The 18,310-nt window shown below is 39.5% G+C and overlaps 1 protein-coding gene across 1 annotated transcript in view; it reads left to right on the top strand.

The window, feature by feature from the left end:
* The window catches only part of NOX4 (NADPH oxidase 4), a 106,388-nt gene that overhangs the window by 39,095 nt on the left and 48,983 nt on the right, over positions 1-18,310 (top strand). Inside the window, exons 9-12 of the mRNA XM_026706773.2 lie at positions 613-835; positions 3,721-3,888; positions 5,358-5,420; positions 11,639-11,699. Coding sequence (XP_026562558.1) covers positions 613-835; positions 3,721-3,888; positions 5,358-5,420; positions 11,639-11,699 — 515 coding nt within the window. The remainder of the gene's footprint in view (positions 1-612; positions 836-3,720; positions 3,889-5,357; positions 5,421-11,638; positions 11,700-18,310) is intronic.

Raw genomic sequence — 18,310 nt, 5'->3', positions numbered from 1 at the left:
TAAGATTAGTTCTGGCTGGGAATGAAAACAGTTCCCAGCATTGCAATAAAATAGGTTTTGCTTTTAAAACAACTTTGTGAATAATTACGATGTACAAAGCCTGGGTCAGAACAGAATCATGGGACTTGGAGGTCTTCTACCCCAACCTCCTGCTCAAGGCTAGGGTCTTATATCATCCTGGTCAAATTGTTGTCTGGTCTATTTTTGAAAACTTCTAGTGATGGAGCACCCACAACCTCAAAAAGGCAAGCTGTTCCATTCCTGAATTGGTCTCACTGTCAGAAAATTTCTCCATATTTCTAGTCTGGATCTCTCTTTAACAAGTTTCCACTCATAACGTTTCCTCCTGCCCTCTGGTGCTTTGGAAGACAAGTCAATCCCCTCTTCTCCGTGACAGTCCCTTGAGTGCCGGAAGACATTTATGTCCCCTCTAATCCTTCTCTTTGATGGGCTAAACATACATATCTCCTTCAACTGTTCATCATACGAATTTAGTCTCCAGGCCCTTTTATCAACTTTGTCACTCTTCCCTGCACACTTTCTACATTGTCATGTTCTCTATATTGTGATGACCAGATTGCCTTTCTTTTATTATTATTATTATTTCTGCAGAGGAGTTCTGAAATACCAGACTAACCTAAAGGAGCATCCCCCTGGGTGTTACAATCCCAATGTGACCATTGAAAAGGATCTTCCGTTTGCAAGTGGCTTCAAACCATCTCTCACAGGAAGTGCCATGGAGCATTTCCCGGGGCCGTTGATGGAGCTAGAACCCTTTCTGAAAAGCAACTCTGTTTGTGCAGAAGAGCCAAAATTCCAAGCCTGTTTCCCTGAGGTTTGTGTGAACATCTGTGTTGCATTGTGCTGCTGGCGATGATGCTTCTGCTACCAGTTGGCCCTTGTGGTATGAAAAGCTCTGAATGTTCATAAATATTCCAAGTTGACAGGGAACAAGCTGTTAAAATGTTTGTAGCTAAACGTCTGGGAGGGAAGAGAGAGTTGTCATGTAGGCTGAGTTCCAAATTTAGACAGGTGTATTTGTGGGGTTGAAGAGATCTGGTAGGAGATAGGAAGGCAATCCAGGCCCAAGTCTAACCCTAAAAATACGCATTACATATTCTTCAAGTGTACACACTCAGGAGGTATAAACAATATAAAAATAAACAAACCATTAATAAACAACTATTGTTCCACTTATCTGACAGTCTTAGCATGGAGTAGCCAGTGGAGGGCATGAGCTGCTCATGTATAATGTATTGAAAGTTGCAAATCCAGGTTTGCAATTAAGCATGCATTTGATAAGGCGACACTCTCCGCTGAATATTGAGCATTAACTAAAAAAGCTGTTTCAAATTTGTTGCATAAATTAATTGTGTTTTTAGGTGTGCAGTCGAAAACCATTTTGTTGATCAGAAAGATCAGCAGTTCGCTGGTTCGAATCCCTAGCACTGTGTAACAGAGTGAGCTCCCGTTCCTTGTCCCAGCTTCTGCCAACCTAGCAGTTTGAAAGCATGTAAAAAATGCAAGTAGAAAAATGGGGACCACTTTGGTGGGAAGGTAACAGCGTTCCGTGCGCTTTTGGTGTTTAGTCATGCTGGCCACATGACCATGGAGACGTCTTTGGACAGCACTGGCTCTTCGGCTTTGTAACGGAGATGAGTACCGACCCCTGGAGCCAGAAACAATTAGCACAAATGTGTGAGGAGAACCTTTACCTTTATCTAAAAATGATTCAGCTGGCTTCTGTTTTGAATCTAGCAGCAACCTTAAGAAGATTTTAGCACAATCCAAGGGTCAATTGGATTAAGATGGGCAACTACAGAAATTGACTAAATAAAAATTAAATCCAAGTTTAATGGGCATCTGTTATTCCCTAAATTAGCATTTCTCAATTTTGGCAACTTTAAGATGTCTGGACTTCAGCTCCCAAAATTCCCCATCCAGCAACTCAGATCTAAGCAATGACATTTTATTTACTTTCTAAGATGTGTAAAGTGGATGAAGTTGTGCTTACCTTTAACTTTAAAAAATAAATAAATATTATACTTGCATTAGCAGAGGGTTCTTGAAAAACAGTATTTCTTCTCTGATGCTTCTTGGAATGATAATATTTGCACAGACACCTGGGCATTCCATTAAGTGCTTGGGAAATACAGGTAGTTCTGCACTTACAACAGTTCGTTTACTGACTGTTTGAAGCTATAACAGCACTGAAAAAAGATTTATGACTGGTTTTCATACATACAATCATTGCAGCATCCCCATGGTCACGTGATTAAAATTCAGACACTTGTTTAAAGAAAATTTATATAAATTGTTTTATAGATGGCATATTCCACCATCAAAATTGGCTAAAATGTACCCAAATCTTTCCCCTGTATGTTGGAAATGTAACAAGGAAAATGGAACGTATTCTCATTTATGGTGGAATTGCAAAGAAGCCCCAAGGTTTTGGCAGAAAATTCAGAAATTGTTAGAAGAAATGTGTAAGATTAAAATAGAATACAGACCTGAATTTTTCTTGTTAGGAATTAATATGAGAAAATATGATAAAGATATTATATATCTAATAATTCATGTAATCACTGCAAATTGGCCTATGCACAACAGTAGAAATGTAAAGAAACTCCAAGTGAAATAGAAATAATTAGGAAAATTTGGATGTGCGAAGAAACGGATAAATTGTCAAAAGAACTAAAAAATAAGGATAAATTGGATTATTATACAATATGGGATAAATTTTACCGCTGGTTGGAAAAGGAGTAAGAAAATAAGAAATGATTAAGGTTTGTGTATATATTATATACTACGTATATAGATTGTAAATATGTACTATTTTTTTTTATATTCAAACTATGTGAGTTAGGATGATTGCACATGTCCATTGTTTTTAATGTCCTTTTTTCATTTTTGTGTTTGTTTAATACAAATTTAAATTTTAAAAAAATTCTGACACTTGGCAAGCGACTCATATTTATGACAGTTGCAGTGTCCCAACATCGTATGATCATCTTCTGACAAGCAAAGTCAATGGGAAAACCAAATTCACTTTAACAACCATGGTTACTAACAGCTGCAGTGATTCGCTTAAGAACTGTGGCAAGAAAGGTTGTAAAATGGGACAAAACTCACTTAACAAATGACTCACTTAACCCAAAAATAAAAGGGGGGTTCAATTACAGTCGTAAGTCAAGAACTACCTGTAAACTTCTCTATTCAAAGAACTTGATGCTGGTATAAAGGTACGTTTTTCTTAAACGAAAAAAGGTAGAGAAACTCAGTGGCTTAATACACTTTAAGGAATAATCTATCAATAGAAGAAAAATATTTGTAGCTTGTAGTTGAACTGTGTGAGGTCCTTTGAGCTCTCTGAGCTTGGTGCTAACACTGATGATTTTACCTAGTTTGGTAATGAAATGTCTGCAAGAAAACTAGCAAGTTCAGAGAGCACCAAGGACCCCACAGAAATAATCTATGTTCCATCCATTCCTAGTTTTCTGTTGGTTCGGTTTTTCTGTGGTAAATGAAAAATCAATATCATAATTTGCTGGCTTGAAAGTCTATCCCCCAGAGAAGGAAATGAGTAGATTTAACCCAATCCGTTCATCCTTTGTCCTACTGGTTTGGATTGCGCATACTGAGTTGAAATTGCCAACTAATTCTTGCCTGCAGACTTTTCCTAGGAGGAAAAAAAATATTGCTTTTGTTTCTCATCTTCAGACTTGGCTTTGGATTTCTGGGCCTTTATGCTTATATTGTGTGGAACGACTGTACCGCTATATCTATAGCAGTTATAAACCTGTCACACTCACTGCGGTGATCAACCATCCGTGTGATGTCCTTGAAATACAGATGATGAAGGAAGGCTTTAAGGCAAGACCAGGACAGGTGAGCTAATAATGATCAGCTGATATTCCAGATCTTCAGGATTTGCAACTTATGTTCATCTGCTTTCTTTACAGGCACCGTTTTAGAGTTGAACTGATAATGAAAAAAACATTTTGGGATAAAATTAGGGAGAGTTGGATATGCATTTTTTAAAGAAAGGATGAGATAGCCAGAATGGAGTTCTTCTGCATGCTTACAGTAAATAAATTGCTCGGCCAGGAAGTTTTGTGTTTTGCAGATTGACTAGGAATTCCACTAGTATTATGTAGATCAAGGGTCTTCAAACTTGGTAAGTTTAAGACTTGTGGACTTCAAGTTCCAGAATTCCTGAGCTAACATGACTGGAGGAGGAATTCTGGGAGTTGAAGTCCACAAGTCTTAAAGCTGTCAAGTTTGAAGACCCCTGATATAGATTCATGGTCAGTTCAAGAAGTGGTACAAGTGAATTCTATGCTATATGGAGAATGTGTAATTTGTGGGTTTTTTTTCCTGTGAAAAGAGATAGTGCTGTTGGTGACATGATGTTTAAAAGTGAGCTGGATTTTTGAAGAGACGAAGTTAGACTTTGTTCTTGCAAGCATTTATCCTATTATGATTTTGCTAATGGTGAAAGAATCTACTCCAACTAGATCCATAGTGGAATTCCTTATGTCTCTGGTCAAGGCTTGGAATAAAAATTCCACAATTAATTTAAACCAGCCAGCTACTAATCCAGTCATAGCTCCTTATAATTGTGGGTAACTGAATTAAAATTTGTCACTTTAAGAAATATGCAGTTCCTAAGTGCCTCGTGAATCTTAGGGGAGTGTCTTCTGATGTTGTAGAGTATACAATAGGATTTTCAAGATGTCCTAAAGAATTGACCAGATCTATCATAGCAAAACACTCAGCCTCCCAGATATGGTGGCTTCAGTAGCAATTAAATAGCACTTAGACTTATATTCCACCCCATAGTGCTTTATAGCACTCTCTGGGTAGTTCATAAGATTAGCATATTACCCCCAACAATCTGGGTCCTCATTTTACTGGTTTTGGAAGGATGGAAGCCTGAGCAACCTTGTTCAAGATTGAACTCCAGACTGTGGGCAGAGTTTGCCTGCAATAATGCATTCTAACTACTATGCCACCAGGGCTTCAAGCTGTTTAGAACCTTGTATGTTCTAAACAAAAACTCGAACATGGCTGGGTTGGTGATTGAAAGTCATTGCATTTGTTTCAACAAAGGTATAATCTGCAGCCAGCTGGTGCTCCTTCTCAGCATCCTGGCAATGCTTGTCTTCTGCACCAGCTGGAGCTTCCAGTCCTAGCACAAATATAACTTCCACAGAGAATGATAGTATAGTAATATCGTATGCATTAACTTTCCAGTGGGATGAGCAGCCCAACATTAGGACTAACAAGCCCCTGTGATGTTTGCTTCCTGTTCTTTATTTTTTTTTCTTTTTTTCTTTTTGGCTGATATATTTCAGTATGTCATTCTGCACTGCCCAAGCGTGTCCTCTCTGGAAAGCCATCCCTTCACTCTTACAATGGTAAGGAATTTATTTTTGTTGGGTATTATTAGCTAGTGTTTGGTTTGCTTGCTTGTTCTAGAGATGTAAATGAACAGTTTTTAAGATAGATAGATAGATAGATAGATAGATAGATAGATAGATAGATAGATAGATAGATAGATAGATAGATAGATAGATGATATAGATTAGATTGAGGTAGATAGATTAGAGATAAATTAGATAGATAGAGATAGATAGATAGATGATAGATAGATAGAATCCAGCCTAACTAAATTAAATACAGATAAACTGATAGAATAAGACACCAAAATGGACGTGCATGATGGGAGCTGGCCTGGGGCAACAGCTGGTGTGCCCACAGAGGAGGCTCTGCGTGTCACCATAGGTTTGCCATCACAGGTCTATTCCAAATATTAGCCCCTACCTAGGATCAAACTCACAGCCTCCTGATTGTGAGGCGAGAACTCCACCTCTAGGCCACCAGAGCTACCTCTATTTTTTAATCTTTTCACAAAGACACCCCCTCCCTGCCTTTAATGGCTCACTTGCTGCTTTCATATTCTGAAGGGGTAAGGTTCACATTTTAAAGGAAACCTGATTTATGTGACACTTTGAGGATCTGAGAGAGGCTGTTAGGGGCATGACAATCGCATTATACTTGAAGGAGGGGAATTACAGGGAGAAGCTTTTAAAATAGGCTGCTCAAAGAGGTTTCCAGGGACAACCTAAAGGGCTACTTTTTAAACCTATGAAGTCCTATGGGACTTGGGGCAAAAGAACTTTAGGCCTGCCTCCTTCAACTAGAATTGACCCATTGGATACAAACTATATAGGGAAAATTGTTGAGAGGGCCTCCTTCGCCATTAATAGCGCTAGCACTAGCCATAATCCTTAGACTTATATACCACTTCTGTTCTGACCCAAACCTTGTTCCAAGGAAACAAACACGAAACAAAGGTAACAGCAAAACCTTTAATGATTCTTTACAAATTCCGTTCCTTCACGATTAAAAGGCTGTTTCAAACTAATTGTGTCTGCTAAGAACGAACCTTGCCAAGGTGGTGCAAGGCTGCCAAGAACACTAGGTAAAGTGACTAAGCAATATTTCAAACACAAAGAGTCTCCAAACACCAACCAAGATATTCCGAACGTCCACAAGGCTTGAGTGCAAAAACTTCTTTGCTTCCTACAAAGAACTCCGGTTTCTCGGCTGGCTTTTTATCTCTTGAGGGAGGGGCCATTACCTTGCAGCCTTACTCCTGAGTCTCCCGTGCTACTGCAGCTGCTCTTTCCTTTGAGCAGCCCTGCACGCACACATGCTGGGCACAGGCTCCTCGGGGGCCTCTTCATCATCACTGCTGCCAGCCTCCACAGTCTCCGAAGGCAGCATTCCACTCACGGATGGTCCCGGCCCCATCCCTGCATCACACGCAGGCCCCTCATCTGAGTGATAAACCCTCCAGGTTCATAATATATGGTTATCCCCATTCACATCCCGACAAAACTTCGGACAGCTTGATATTCTTTGGATTCCTGTCTTTTTGGAAGTCAGGCCCAAACATGTGCCCGAACACAAGTACACAGGAAGAAAAAAAGGGCACTTATCTTGTCTGACAGCTGCTAGATTTGTCTGATTCATTAGCTAAGGAGGAGATGATCAGGTCAACCCAATCTATTTTTCCATGAGTCAGACTTAAGACTGTCTGATCTTTTTGAATGTTGTTTTTAATATTTTGGTTTAGCTATGATGTAGCATGGCTGGATATGCCTTTGTTCCCAGTTCATGGGGGGGAAAATAACCGTACCCATGAGTCAATTTTCTGAGAGTGAAAAAAACCACGGAATTCTTTAGAAGCTGAAGAAAGCAGAAATCCCATGGGATTTTCGGCTTCCTGAGAAGGAGCACAGAAAACACAGAGAATGCTGCTTCAATCCAGCTGATTGCACAAATGCATTTGCTTCTGATTTGTTGGTACGTTTGTATATATTTGTGTAGAACAGATCTGTAGCTTAAAAAAAAACAAAGAAAAAACCAGCCAGCAGAGAGTATATTTGCAAATAAGACATATCCCTGGAGGCAAAAGGCAATGAGACAAAATAAGCGGATCTGCTGACATTTTCTGTTTCCGTGAACTAAAACTACTTGCTAACATAACTCAAGAGGAAATCCTTTTTCTAAGGTCCTGGAACCTGCTCTGCCCAGATCGGTGTAATTACCCATTTAATCCAATATCTTCCAGTCCTGCCACTGAGAGCAGATTCCCCAAGATCTTGAATCATCATCATCATCTTTTAACGACCCCATAATCCCTTGCGGGGGTGGAGTCTGGCAACTGAATGGAGCTGAGTGTTTCCTGGCCCGATGCCCTTCCTGTCACCAATGTGGAGTTTTTTTTCAGCAGATATATTCCCAGTGGTGCCCAGAGAGAGAAATGTCTGCCTCTACCTAGGATCAAACTCACAGCCTCCTGATTGTGAGGCGAGAGTTCCACCTCTAGGCCACCGCGCCACTCATCTCCAAGATCTTGAATAGAGGGATTTATTCATTCTTGTTTCATTGATTGAGTTATGTTTATCACTTCTGCACATAATATATCCTCCTCTCATTTTCCCCTATCTGTCAGGCTTAGGAATAAAAAAATGACACGAGTTAGTTTGCTGTTGTTCACTTACAGACAGAATCTTGCCTGATTAAAGCAACTGCCTGCATAACATATTATGTGAACTGCTAGGGAAGAGACAGCTTCACTGTCTTTTTCCCTGCCAGACGTTCTAAGCATATCTGCTTTTTTTGTCCTCTGGGAGACAACCCCTCCCTCCTGGGACTCCAGACTACATTCCACCACACTATGTAGTAACCCTGTGAAGTACATTGGTCTTAGACTGGGCAATTCACCCAAAGCCATCCAGGAAACTTCCATGGTTTGGGTGGCCTTGAATCTACGTCTCCTCCATCTCAGCAACAGATGATTGAAATTAGAGTTTAGCGAAATTATATGTTGTAGCGGGCCTATATTTACTTTCTAAAAATTGTGTGTAATTGTGTAATTTGGGGGGTAGTGGTTGGGTAGATGCTCATTTAAGTGTGAAATTTTAGTAGTTTAATTAGGCTGACCGTGACTAAAATGTTTATAGAGTTTAACGTAAGCCCTTAGCAAAGTAGAAGATTCAAGGATAAGTGACGGTGGTTAATAAGAGAGTTGTGTAGGTCTCATTTTTCAGGGCCTCTGTAGCCTTGAATAGTCACTAAATGAATGGCTGTAAATCAAGGACTACCTGTATCACAAATGGCTTGTGCTTGGTTGGTACCTGAAAAAAATCACACATGAAAGGTAAACAAATTTCCTAAGGCACAAGAATGTAACAAATTTATCCACCATTCCAGCATAATGTGAATACTTAACCTGTCCAGTTTTGATAATGAACAGGGGAGGGGAGGAAGTAACGTCTTAGTCCAATTCCAAAGACATGCAATGAAGTTATATTTATCTTAGGAGCCATATGTTGAAATCCCCTGATTTTTAAGACAGCAATAGCACTAAGATTTAGACCAATACACCGCTTTACAGCATTCTCTGAGCAGTTTACAATGTCAACATATTGCCCTCAACAATCTGGGTCCTCGTTTTACCACCCTCGGAAGGATGGAAAGCTGAGTCTACCTTCAGTCGGTCAGGATCGAACTCCAGGCTGTGGGCAATTGATCAATGTCTTTGTCTCGACAGGCTCTTACATTTATTACCTATTTCCCAACACTTTTCTTCTCTGAATTGAAGCAGCCCATAGACTGGGGCTTTTAAGAACCTTCAGAGGAACACTTGGCTACTGTAGGTGACATTGAAATGTGTTTCCTAAAATTCAAAGCTTGTGTGCAGGAGGGAGGGAATGTTATTTTTGTGGGCAATATTAAAGGAAAACCATTGGAATGTCTGTGAGGTTTTACAAGGCCGTACATTTTCCTCTGACTTCAGAAGAATGTAGGGTGTTGTAAACGCTATTCAGAAGAGAGCATTGAAAGCTTGCCAAGTGCTATGTGAGAAAGGTTTTTTAATCCATGTTCTTCTTCTGAAAACACAATCTCTCTGCCTTGGTGTTCTTAACACACATCTGGTTTCCTGGAAACCACAAATGAAAAGAAGCCGTTGGAGGTTTTTTTAGAAGTGGCTTTTCCCATTTCTTCCTTTCTTGTTAGAGGGATGCCTTTCAAAGATGGAATTAGAAAACTACACTTGGTATCAGATCCTTTCTCTTCCTTTACTAAATCTCTTTACCAGGAGCTCTGCTGATTTCCTGTATCCAGATTAAGGGTCTCCAACCTTGGCCACTAAGACTTGTGGATTTCAACTCCCAGAGTTCCTCAGCCAGCAAAGCAACTTTAAGACTTTAATTCCTCAGCTGAGGAATTCTGGGAGTTGAAGTCCACAAGTCTTAAAGTTGCCATGGTTGGAGACCCCTGATCCAAATGACATTCTACTCCACGATGCTAATTGGGAACTTCAGTTTAATTGATCCAAATGTTTTAAATTGAAAAATCTAAACAAATCATCCTGCTAATCTCATGACTCAATGATTCTTTTTTAGATCAAGTTGGCCACAATACTGAGGTTCTCCAGCAAATATTTGCCAAGGAAAGGTTGTTTTAGATAGAAATAATTGGTGTTCAGTTGCTAAGTTGTGTCTGACTCTTTGTGACCCCATGGACCACAGTACATCATACCCAGTTTCACAGAGTTTGCCCACATTTATATTCATTGCGTTGATGACACTATCTAACCATCTCATCTTCTGCCATACCCTTCTTCTATTGCCTTCTATCTTTCCCAACATGGAAAGGGTCTTTTCCAAGGAGTCCTCTCTTCTCATTTGGTGGCCAAAGTATTTGAGCTTCAGCTTCAGGATCTGTCCTTCCAAAGGACAGTCAGAGATTATTTCCTTTAGGAACGATTGATTTGATCTCCTTGCAGACTAAGGGACTCTCAAGAGTCTTCTCCAGCAAAATAGAAATAGAAAGAGTGGCTTCTTCTCAGCAGGATGACCATCCCAAAAGCCATGTACTGTAGAAGAAGAGCAGGCAGAGGTGAGGGGCGGAGTTAAACACATCATCAGCTTAGAGTTGTTGCATTCCCACAAGTGCTCCAAGCCCAACCTTCCTGAATTCTATTGACCTGTCAGGTTTCCAAGTGATAATACCCTTTTCAAAAAGGTCCATTTTCCAAAACAAATTCCTTTTTATTTGGGTATATATCAAATTGACAAAGTCTGTTGTAATTCCGGATCTGATCTGACCCCGGAATTACACCCAATATTTGATTGAAAGTTAGAAATGTCCCACCAAAATCACATTCTCCAATCAACATTCAATCCAGCACCTATGGTGACTGCAAACTCCACGGTCTGTTCCCATGGGAAAGAATGTGACCTAGCCAAAATAACCTTCACTATCTACTCCCTCCTCCCATCCATTGAAATATGGTGAGCCCAAAACCCCACTTACAGGAAAAAAGAAAAAGGGATAGCATAATATAATATATATAATATATACTACAATATACTATAATACTACACTAACTAAAATGGCTACACATATGTCAGCTTTTGGGCTTGACACAAAATATGGCACCACTGACCCTTATCTGGTACCAATTTGGTATTGAATTTTAGTTGACCAGATTCTTGCACATAAACTGGAATAAATCTTCTATGCTGCAACCCAACCAAAGGTCCAGATTCTTTGCACTTGAGAAGCCCCTCTTTTTTAAATTGCAAAACAGATAGAAAAGTGCCTCCAAAGGTATGTTGGGGGAATCATAATAATGTTTTTTTCTAGGGTGTGGGGGAAGCGGTGTGAAGGGATTATTATTATTACATTAAAATCTCTAATGCTTCAAATGGCAAGATATGATATATCTTCTTTGTTGATCCATTGCGGTAATTAATCAAGGAGAAAATGACTGCATAGCTGATGATGCTCCCTGGAATGTTAGCTAGCAGAAGGAAGGCAGATAAAAAGTTGTGTTCAGTTTGGCTCCCGAGCCATAATGGAGAGAAGAAAGAGAGTGAAAACAATGCTCTGTGGAAATGCCCCATTCCTCATAATTGCATTACAGTGAATTACTAATTTTGATGGAGACTAGTAATTACTAGTAGCCAACCCAATGGGGAGTCCTACTTCCATCTTTCTGAGTTAATGTAGCATTGCTTTATCACTGACTATTTTAACGTGTTTCATTTTGCAGTGCCCAACAGCCACCCAGGCAACGTTTGGAGTGCACATTAAAGTCGTAGGAGACTGGACAGGTATGTGAACAGCACACCTGTACACTTTCTCTTGAAATGGATACCTTGATACAAAGCCCCAGCCATGTGTGCCATTGCAGAGTGTAACTCCTGTTTCCTACCTGCGGCCTCCCAGCAATTTTACTGTGGTATGAATTGATTGGAGTATGCTCATAGACACCCTACTCTTCTAAAACTGGATAACAGGTCTTGTTAATCATAAATACAGGTACTCTTCGACTTAACAGTGGTTCATTTATTGAACATTCAAAGTTACGGCACTGACCGTGTATGACTTATGACCGTTTTGTCACAGTTATGACCTTTGCAGCATCCCTAGGATCATGTGATCAAAATTCAGGTGCTTGGCAACTGGTTCATACCTACGACCATTGCCGTGTCCCAAGGTCATGTGATCCCCTTTGGTGACCTTCTGACAAGCAACGTCAGTGGGGGAAGCCAGATCCACTTAACAACCAGGTTGCTAACTTATCAACTGCAGTGATTCACGTAACAACGGTGGCAAGAAAAGTCATAAAATGGGGCAAAACTCACTTAGCAAAAGAAATTTTGGGCTCAATTGTGGCTGTAAATCAAGGACTACCTGTAAGGTGGCTTGATTTGTTTCTGTTTGAGTGTGTGTGTGCGTGTGTGTGTGTGTGTGAGAGAGAGAGAGAGAGAGAGATGCAAGGACCTAGAGCTACTCATGAATAGCTAAAGTTAACAACTTCATTGTCTACCACCCACATTACAAGAATGTCATCAGACTGCTTGCCTTTCCCTAGGAACAGTGGGGTAAAGCTTCGTGGATCTTGTGGGAGGTCAAACTTTATGTTGCTTGTGGTTACAAATGACTCCAAGCTAGACCCTCACTTGACTCCTCCTTCCAGCCTCACTGGCAGTTTGCTTGTTTTATTTGTAAAATTTATTGGCTGCCCACATTACCTCAAGGTAAGACTCAGCAGCTTACAATCATAAGCCAGAGAGATTTTGTGTGCTATGCCTTTATTTCCTTTGCAACGTATCTGGGAATTGTCACAGAAAATATGTCTTGCTAGGTAAGGAGGTTTTTGTACCAGCTGTTTGATTGCCTTCTCAATTACTTAATATCCACATCACATTGTGATTGCTACATTACCTTTCATTTCACGGGTTGCTTCTTCTCCTGGGTGGTGGGAAACATCCTTTCAGCAGACATAGTCATCTGGAATTCTATGGTTCTCTTTTAATTTTTTTACATCAAATAGGTTGGATAGAAAGGCAATTGAATGAAAGAAAATGGCTTCACATTTGGATCAACAGTGCAGGGAGGGGGAACCCTAACAGTTATAAAAATATAGGGCAGATAGAGTTAATTTATTTGCGGAAGGGGGAATTCAGTTAATAGAGCGGTTTTTCCCTCTTTTTAGAGCTGTAATAATTTATTGTGTGTAAGGCTTGTATCTCACGAATATGTGTCCTTTGCATCATAATGCAAATACAAAAATGATCGCACTTGCATATGTATACGTGATTTGTGTACACAAATATATCAAAAAATTAAAATAGGTTTTATTAAAAGATTTTATAGCTATAAGACATTCAAAGGAAAAAATGGAAAGTGTGAAAAAGAAAAGAGAGAAGAAGAGATAAAGAAGGTTCAAGTCAGCAAAAAGAAAAAGAAAGAAAACCAAAAACATGAAAAAGAAATATAAAGAAAACATGAAAAAGAAATATAAAGAAATACAAAGGTGTTCTTCTAAGCAGTTATACATACAATTAAACCTCTCTCTAACTTCTTCTTTCTATGACTTCTTCTTTCTAATCATTAAAACTGAGTCACAAAATCAGTTTCTTTTTATGCAAAAAGTCCACGCAGGGTTTCCAGTCATTGATAAATGTGAATAATGACCTTTCTTTAATCAAAGAAGTCAGTTTATCATCTTAGCAAGTTCTGACAATTTCACCAACCGTTCCTCCATGATGGGTAATGTCAAATCTTCCCATCTTTGTGCATGTAGTAATCTCACTACAGTAATCATATATTGAAATGATATTCCATGATTTCTAATTGTTTATCCAGCAGTTCTTAAAGGAAAAGTTCCAGTTTCAATTTAATTATAAATTTTAATATTCTCTGTATTCCAAAAACCCTTGGAACCCTTTGATTCCAAGGATATATTTTTGTTTTTTACATGTCCACCAAGCATGATAAAATGTCCCTCCACATTGTTCATGCTTCCAAGATTTTCAGCCTTGATACATTCTAGAGTCTAAATTTCAACACTTTTTACCACATATTTTCATGAATCCATCTGTATTTCTAACCTTCTCAGACCACTTTATCATACATTCTTTAGCCTGTTCTTCTTCCATTTCAAATGTCAACAAAAGTTTACAAATTTTAACAATGGCATTTTCATCATTGGTGCAAAATTACATCTCAATTTTTGTTTTACTTTCTTTCACATAATCTTTTTATCTATGTTAATTTTTTCTGTAATGAAAAATGATTGACAACTATATCCTTCTCTCGTTAGTTGCTCTCTTGAATTAATTTTATATTCCCTTGGTGATTCTCCAATAATTCTTGGTACATTAACATTTTGCCTTTGCCTGTTGTTTCCTTTCTATAACATGCTTCTAGTGCTGATATCCATAGAGTAGGTTGTGTGCTTCTAATTTTAAAAATCTTTTCTTTCTCATCAACAACCATTCTTTCACCCAAACCAGGCAACAACCTGTAAAATACAATTTCAAATCCACTAAACCCAATCCCTATCCTCTTTCCTCTGCCTCTTGTAACACTACGTGTTGTGAGTTTTCCCCCTGCCGTATAAATTTAGAAATATCACTTTGCTACTGCTTGATGATGCATCAGTTGTCAAAACAGGTATTGTTTGAAACAAAAACATCGTTCCATGCAAAACATTCATTTTTTACACAAAGTTCTCCCTAGCAGGGACAATTTCAAGCAATTAACAAAACTTAACCTAAATGTATTTGCTTCATCCACATTATTTAGGGGATACATGGCCTGGTCTATTATTGTACTGACCATTGAGTTAAAATGTCTACTGCTCTCAAAATACTCATTTCCATCTAATATAAATGTATCTTTAATTAGATTTTGTTTTGTTCTGAAACTATATACCCTATCGCTTTTGGAACTTGACTCTGTCTTTCCTAGGGTAAGTGCAACCATGGACTTAAAGGGTTTTATTCCGTTAGGATAGGTCTTTTGAAAAAACTAGTCCTAAGTCTAAATTGGTGAAAGAGGCTGAGTTGGAGAGCTGACAGCTCGAGTTTGAGACCCGAGCTCTGTGCAATGAGGTGAGTTCCTGTAACTTGCTCCAGCTCCTGCCCACCTAGCAGTTTGAAAGCATGCAAATGTGAGTAGATAAATAGTGGGGAGAAAAGCAGTGTTCCATAGATCTTGGCATATAGTCATGCTGGCCACATGACCATGGAAGCATCCTCAGACAGTGCTAGATCCCTTGGTTAAGGAATGAAGATGAGCATCGTCCCCCAGAGTCAACCATTACCGTTACCTTTTGCTTGAGTAACAATTTATGGCAGGAATGTTACATTGCAGACCTCATAAAGTAAAGAATTCTGACTGGTGGGGTCCATGAATTGCCCCTGCCTGTGGACTATTTTCCCCTCCGGTCCCCGGAGGTGAGACAGAACCCCAAGTGCCTCTTTTAAAAGCTAAAAAGCTTGCTTATCTTCTTGTTTTCTGTTCTGCTTTTTCCTTGACTCTACTTTGCTGTATTTTGTTGGCTTTAACTCATTAATGTGTTGGTTAGATTTATACCCTGCTTTTTCTCGGGAAGTTCAAAGGGCATACATATTGCTCCCTCCTCCTTTTCTTTACCCAGAAGAATATCTCCATCAGGTAGTTTGGGTTACCTAACTACAGCTGGTTGAGAGTGACACAATCAGTGTTGGCATGCCACTGGTTTGGACCGGTTCAACTGAACTGATAATTTAAAAAAAGCCTCCCACGATCAGCTGAGAGGAGGAAAAAATTCTCCACAATCAGCTGAGAGGAGAAAGGAGAGAAAAGCACAGGGTCATCCCTCCCACCCACCTCTGCCCTTTTGTCTTCTTTATCCTCTCAGCTGATTGGCACTGCAGGCCTCAGCTGTTGTGGGGAAAGCTGCGCACGCACGTTAGGTGCATGCGCATTAGGTGGGCGTGCATGTGCCCGTGATCACTGAACCAGTAGTGGAACAGGTAGGATCCCGCAGCTGGACACAATGTCTAGTTTAATGAAAAGAAGGACTAGGGGTGACATGATAGCAGTGTTCCAATGTCTAAGGGGCCACCACAAAGAAGAGGGAGTCAACTTATTCTCCAAAGCACCTGAGGGCAGGACAAGAAGCAATGGGTGGAAACTAATCAAGGAAAGAAGCAACTTAGAACTAAGGAGGAATTTCCTGACAGTGAGAACAATCAATCAGTGGAACAACTTGCCTCCAGAAGTTGTGAATGCTCCAACACTGGAGGTTTTTGAGAAGGGATTAGACAGCCATTTGTCTGAAATGGTATAGGGTCTCCTGCTTGAATGGGGGGCTGGTGGTTGGACTAGAAGACCTCCAAGGTCTCTTCCAGCACCGCTATCTTGTTATTCAATGATTTTCCATGGTTAAGGATGCTTTTACCCAATCTTAGTTTAACACTTAAAGGCTCTCCATCTGAATTCTGGATAGGACCTTTTGAACAGAATAGAATAGAATTCTTTATTGGCCAAATATGATTGGACGCACGAGGAATTTGTCTTGGTGCAAATGCTCTCAGTGTACATAAAAGAAAAGATACATTCATCAAGAGTTAAGAATCATAAGGTACAACACTTAATAATAGTCATAGGGTACAATAATACTAGGAAACGGTCAATATAAATTGTAAGTATACAAGCGACAAAGTTACAGTCATACAGTCACAAGTGGGAGAGGATGGGTGATAAGGAGTGATGAGAAGATGAACAATAATAGTAGTGCAGACTTTGTAAATAGTTGGACAGTGTTGAGGGAATTATTTGTTTAGCAGAGTGATGGCGTTTGGGAAAAAACTGTCCTTGTGTCTAGTTATTCTGGTGTGCAATGCTCTATAGCATCATTTTGAAGGAAGGAATTGAAACAATTTATGTCCAGGATGTGAGAGGTCTGTAGATATTTTCACAGCCCTCTTTTTGAGTTGTGCAGTATACAGGTCCTCGATGGAAGGCAGGTTGGTTATAATTGTTTTTTCTGCAGTCCTAATTACTCTCTGAAGTCTGTGTTTGTCCTGTTGGGTTGCAGAACCAAACCAGACAGTGATACAGGTGCAGATAATAGACTCAATAATATCTCTGTAGAACTGGATCAGCAGCTCCTTGGGCAGTTTGAGCTTTCTGAGTTGGCGCAGAAAGAACATTCTTTGTTGTGCTTTTTTGATGATGTTTTTGATGTTAGGTGTCCATTTTAGGTCATGTGATATAATAGAACCTAGAAATTTGAAGGTCTCTGCTGTTGAGGGGAGCTGTGACCCAATAACATGTTGATGCTTTCTCTAATGCAGGAATAAAGAAAAACAGAGGAACATCATCATAAACTTCCTAGTAAATCAGAACAGCATTCGGCTCTTCTTATTTATTTTTTTCTTTTTAATTATACTCTAGATGTTCATTAGAATGTATTTCTTTGTAGAAGACATTCTTGGCAGGAATACAGTTTGCCCCCAATAAAAAAACTTCCAGAAACCATCCTAAATAATTAATGTGGAAGGATAGAACACCTGCTGAAGTATAGGGAATATCTTCCTGACCAGTGCACTCCCTCTCCTCATTTAGAAAGTATTGCCAAAAAAGCAGAGCAATGCAAGAGTTACCAAATAAGATGTACAATGTGTTTTTCAAGAATCTTTGCATGGAATCATGGGCAGAATCCAGCAGCATCCACAGGTGAGCTCAAAATAGGTAATGGGTGTCTTGTGGGCTAGTATGCCTTACTAGCTTAAATCATGATAGCCATCATAATTCTCAAGGGACTCATCAACCCTTGGATTGGCCTCCACTGGGTAAATGTATTGATTTATTTAGTTAGATTTTTTAAGGTCAGCTGAGAAGGCACACAGGATAGCAATAAGAAGAAGGAGCTCCCAGTAGACCCATATATCTTCCTGAGTACCCCCAGGGATGTGATTAAATGGATGAAGTGTTGGCGAATGTAATCACTAGTGACCACCATTGGATAGCTTTGATTCAGCTTTCTAGGGAAGGAAATGCAGGGTGAGAATAAACTTGTAACTTCTGAGCAGAGACAGTGACAATGACTGCTTATTGGCTAGAATAGAATAGAGTAGAGTAGAGTAGAGTAGAGTAGAGTAGAGTAGAGTAGAGTAGAGAGTAGAATAGAATACTTTATTGGCCAAGTGTGATTGGACACACAAGGAATTTGTCTTGGTGTGAATACTCTCAGTGTACATAAAAGAAAGGATACATTCGTCAAGCGTCAAGAATTATAAGGTATGACATTTAATGATAGTCATAGGGTACAATTAGCAATCAAATCATACTAGGAAACAGTCAATATAGATTGTAAGGATACAAGCGACAAGGTTACAGTCATACAGTTGCAGGTGGGAGGGGATGAGCGATAAGGAGTGAA

The sequence above is a fragment of the Pseudonaja textilis genome, chromosome 7 (assembly GCF_049901715.1).
Source record: "Pseudonaja textilis isolate UNSWEBS1 chromosome 7, rPseTex1.2, whole genome shotgun sequence".
In the NCBI taxonomy this organism is placed as follows: domain Eukaryota; kingdom Metazoa; phylum Chordata; class Lepidosauria; order Squamata; family Elapidae; genus Pseudonaja; species Pseudonaja textilis.
Note: the sequence above shows the minus strand (reverse complement) of the source record. Positions and strands in the feature narration are given on the sequence as shown.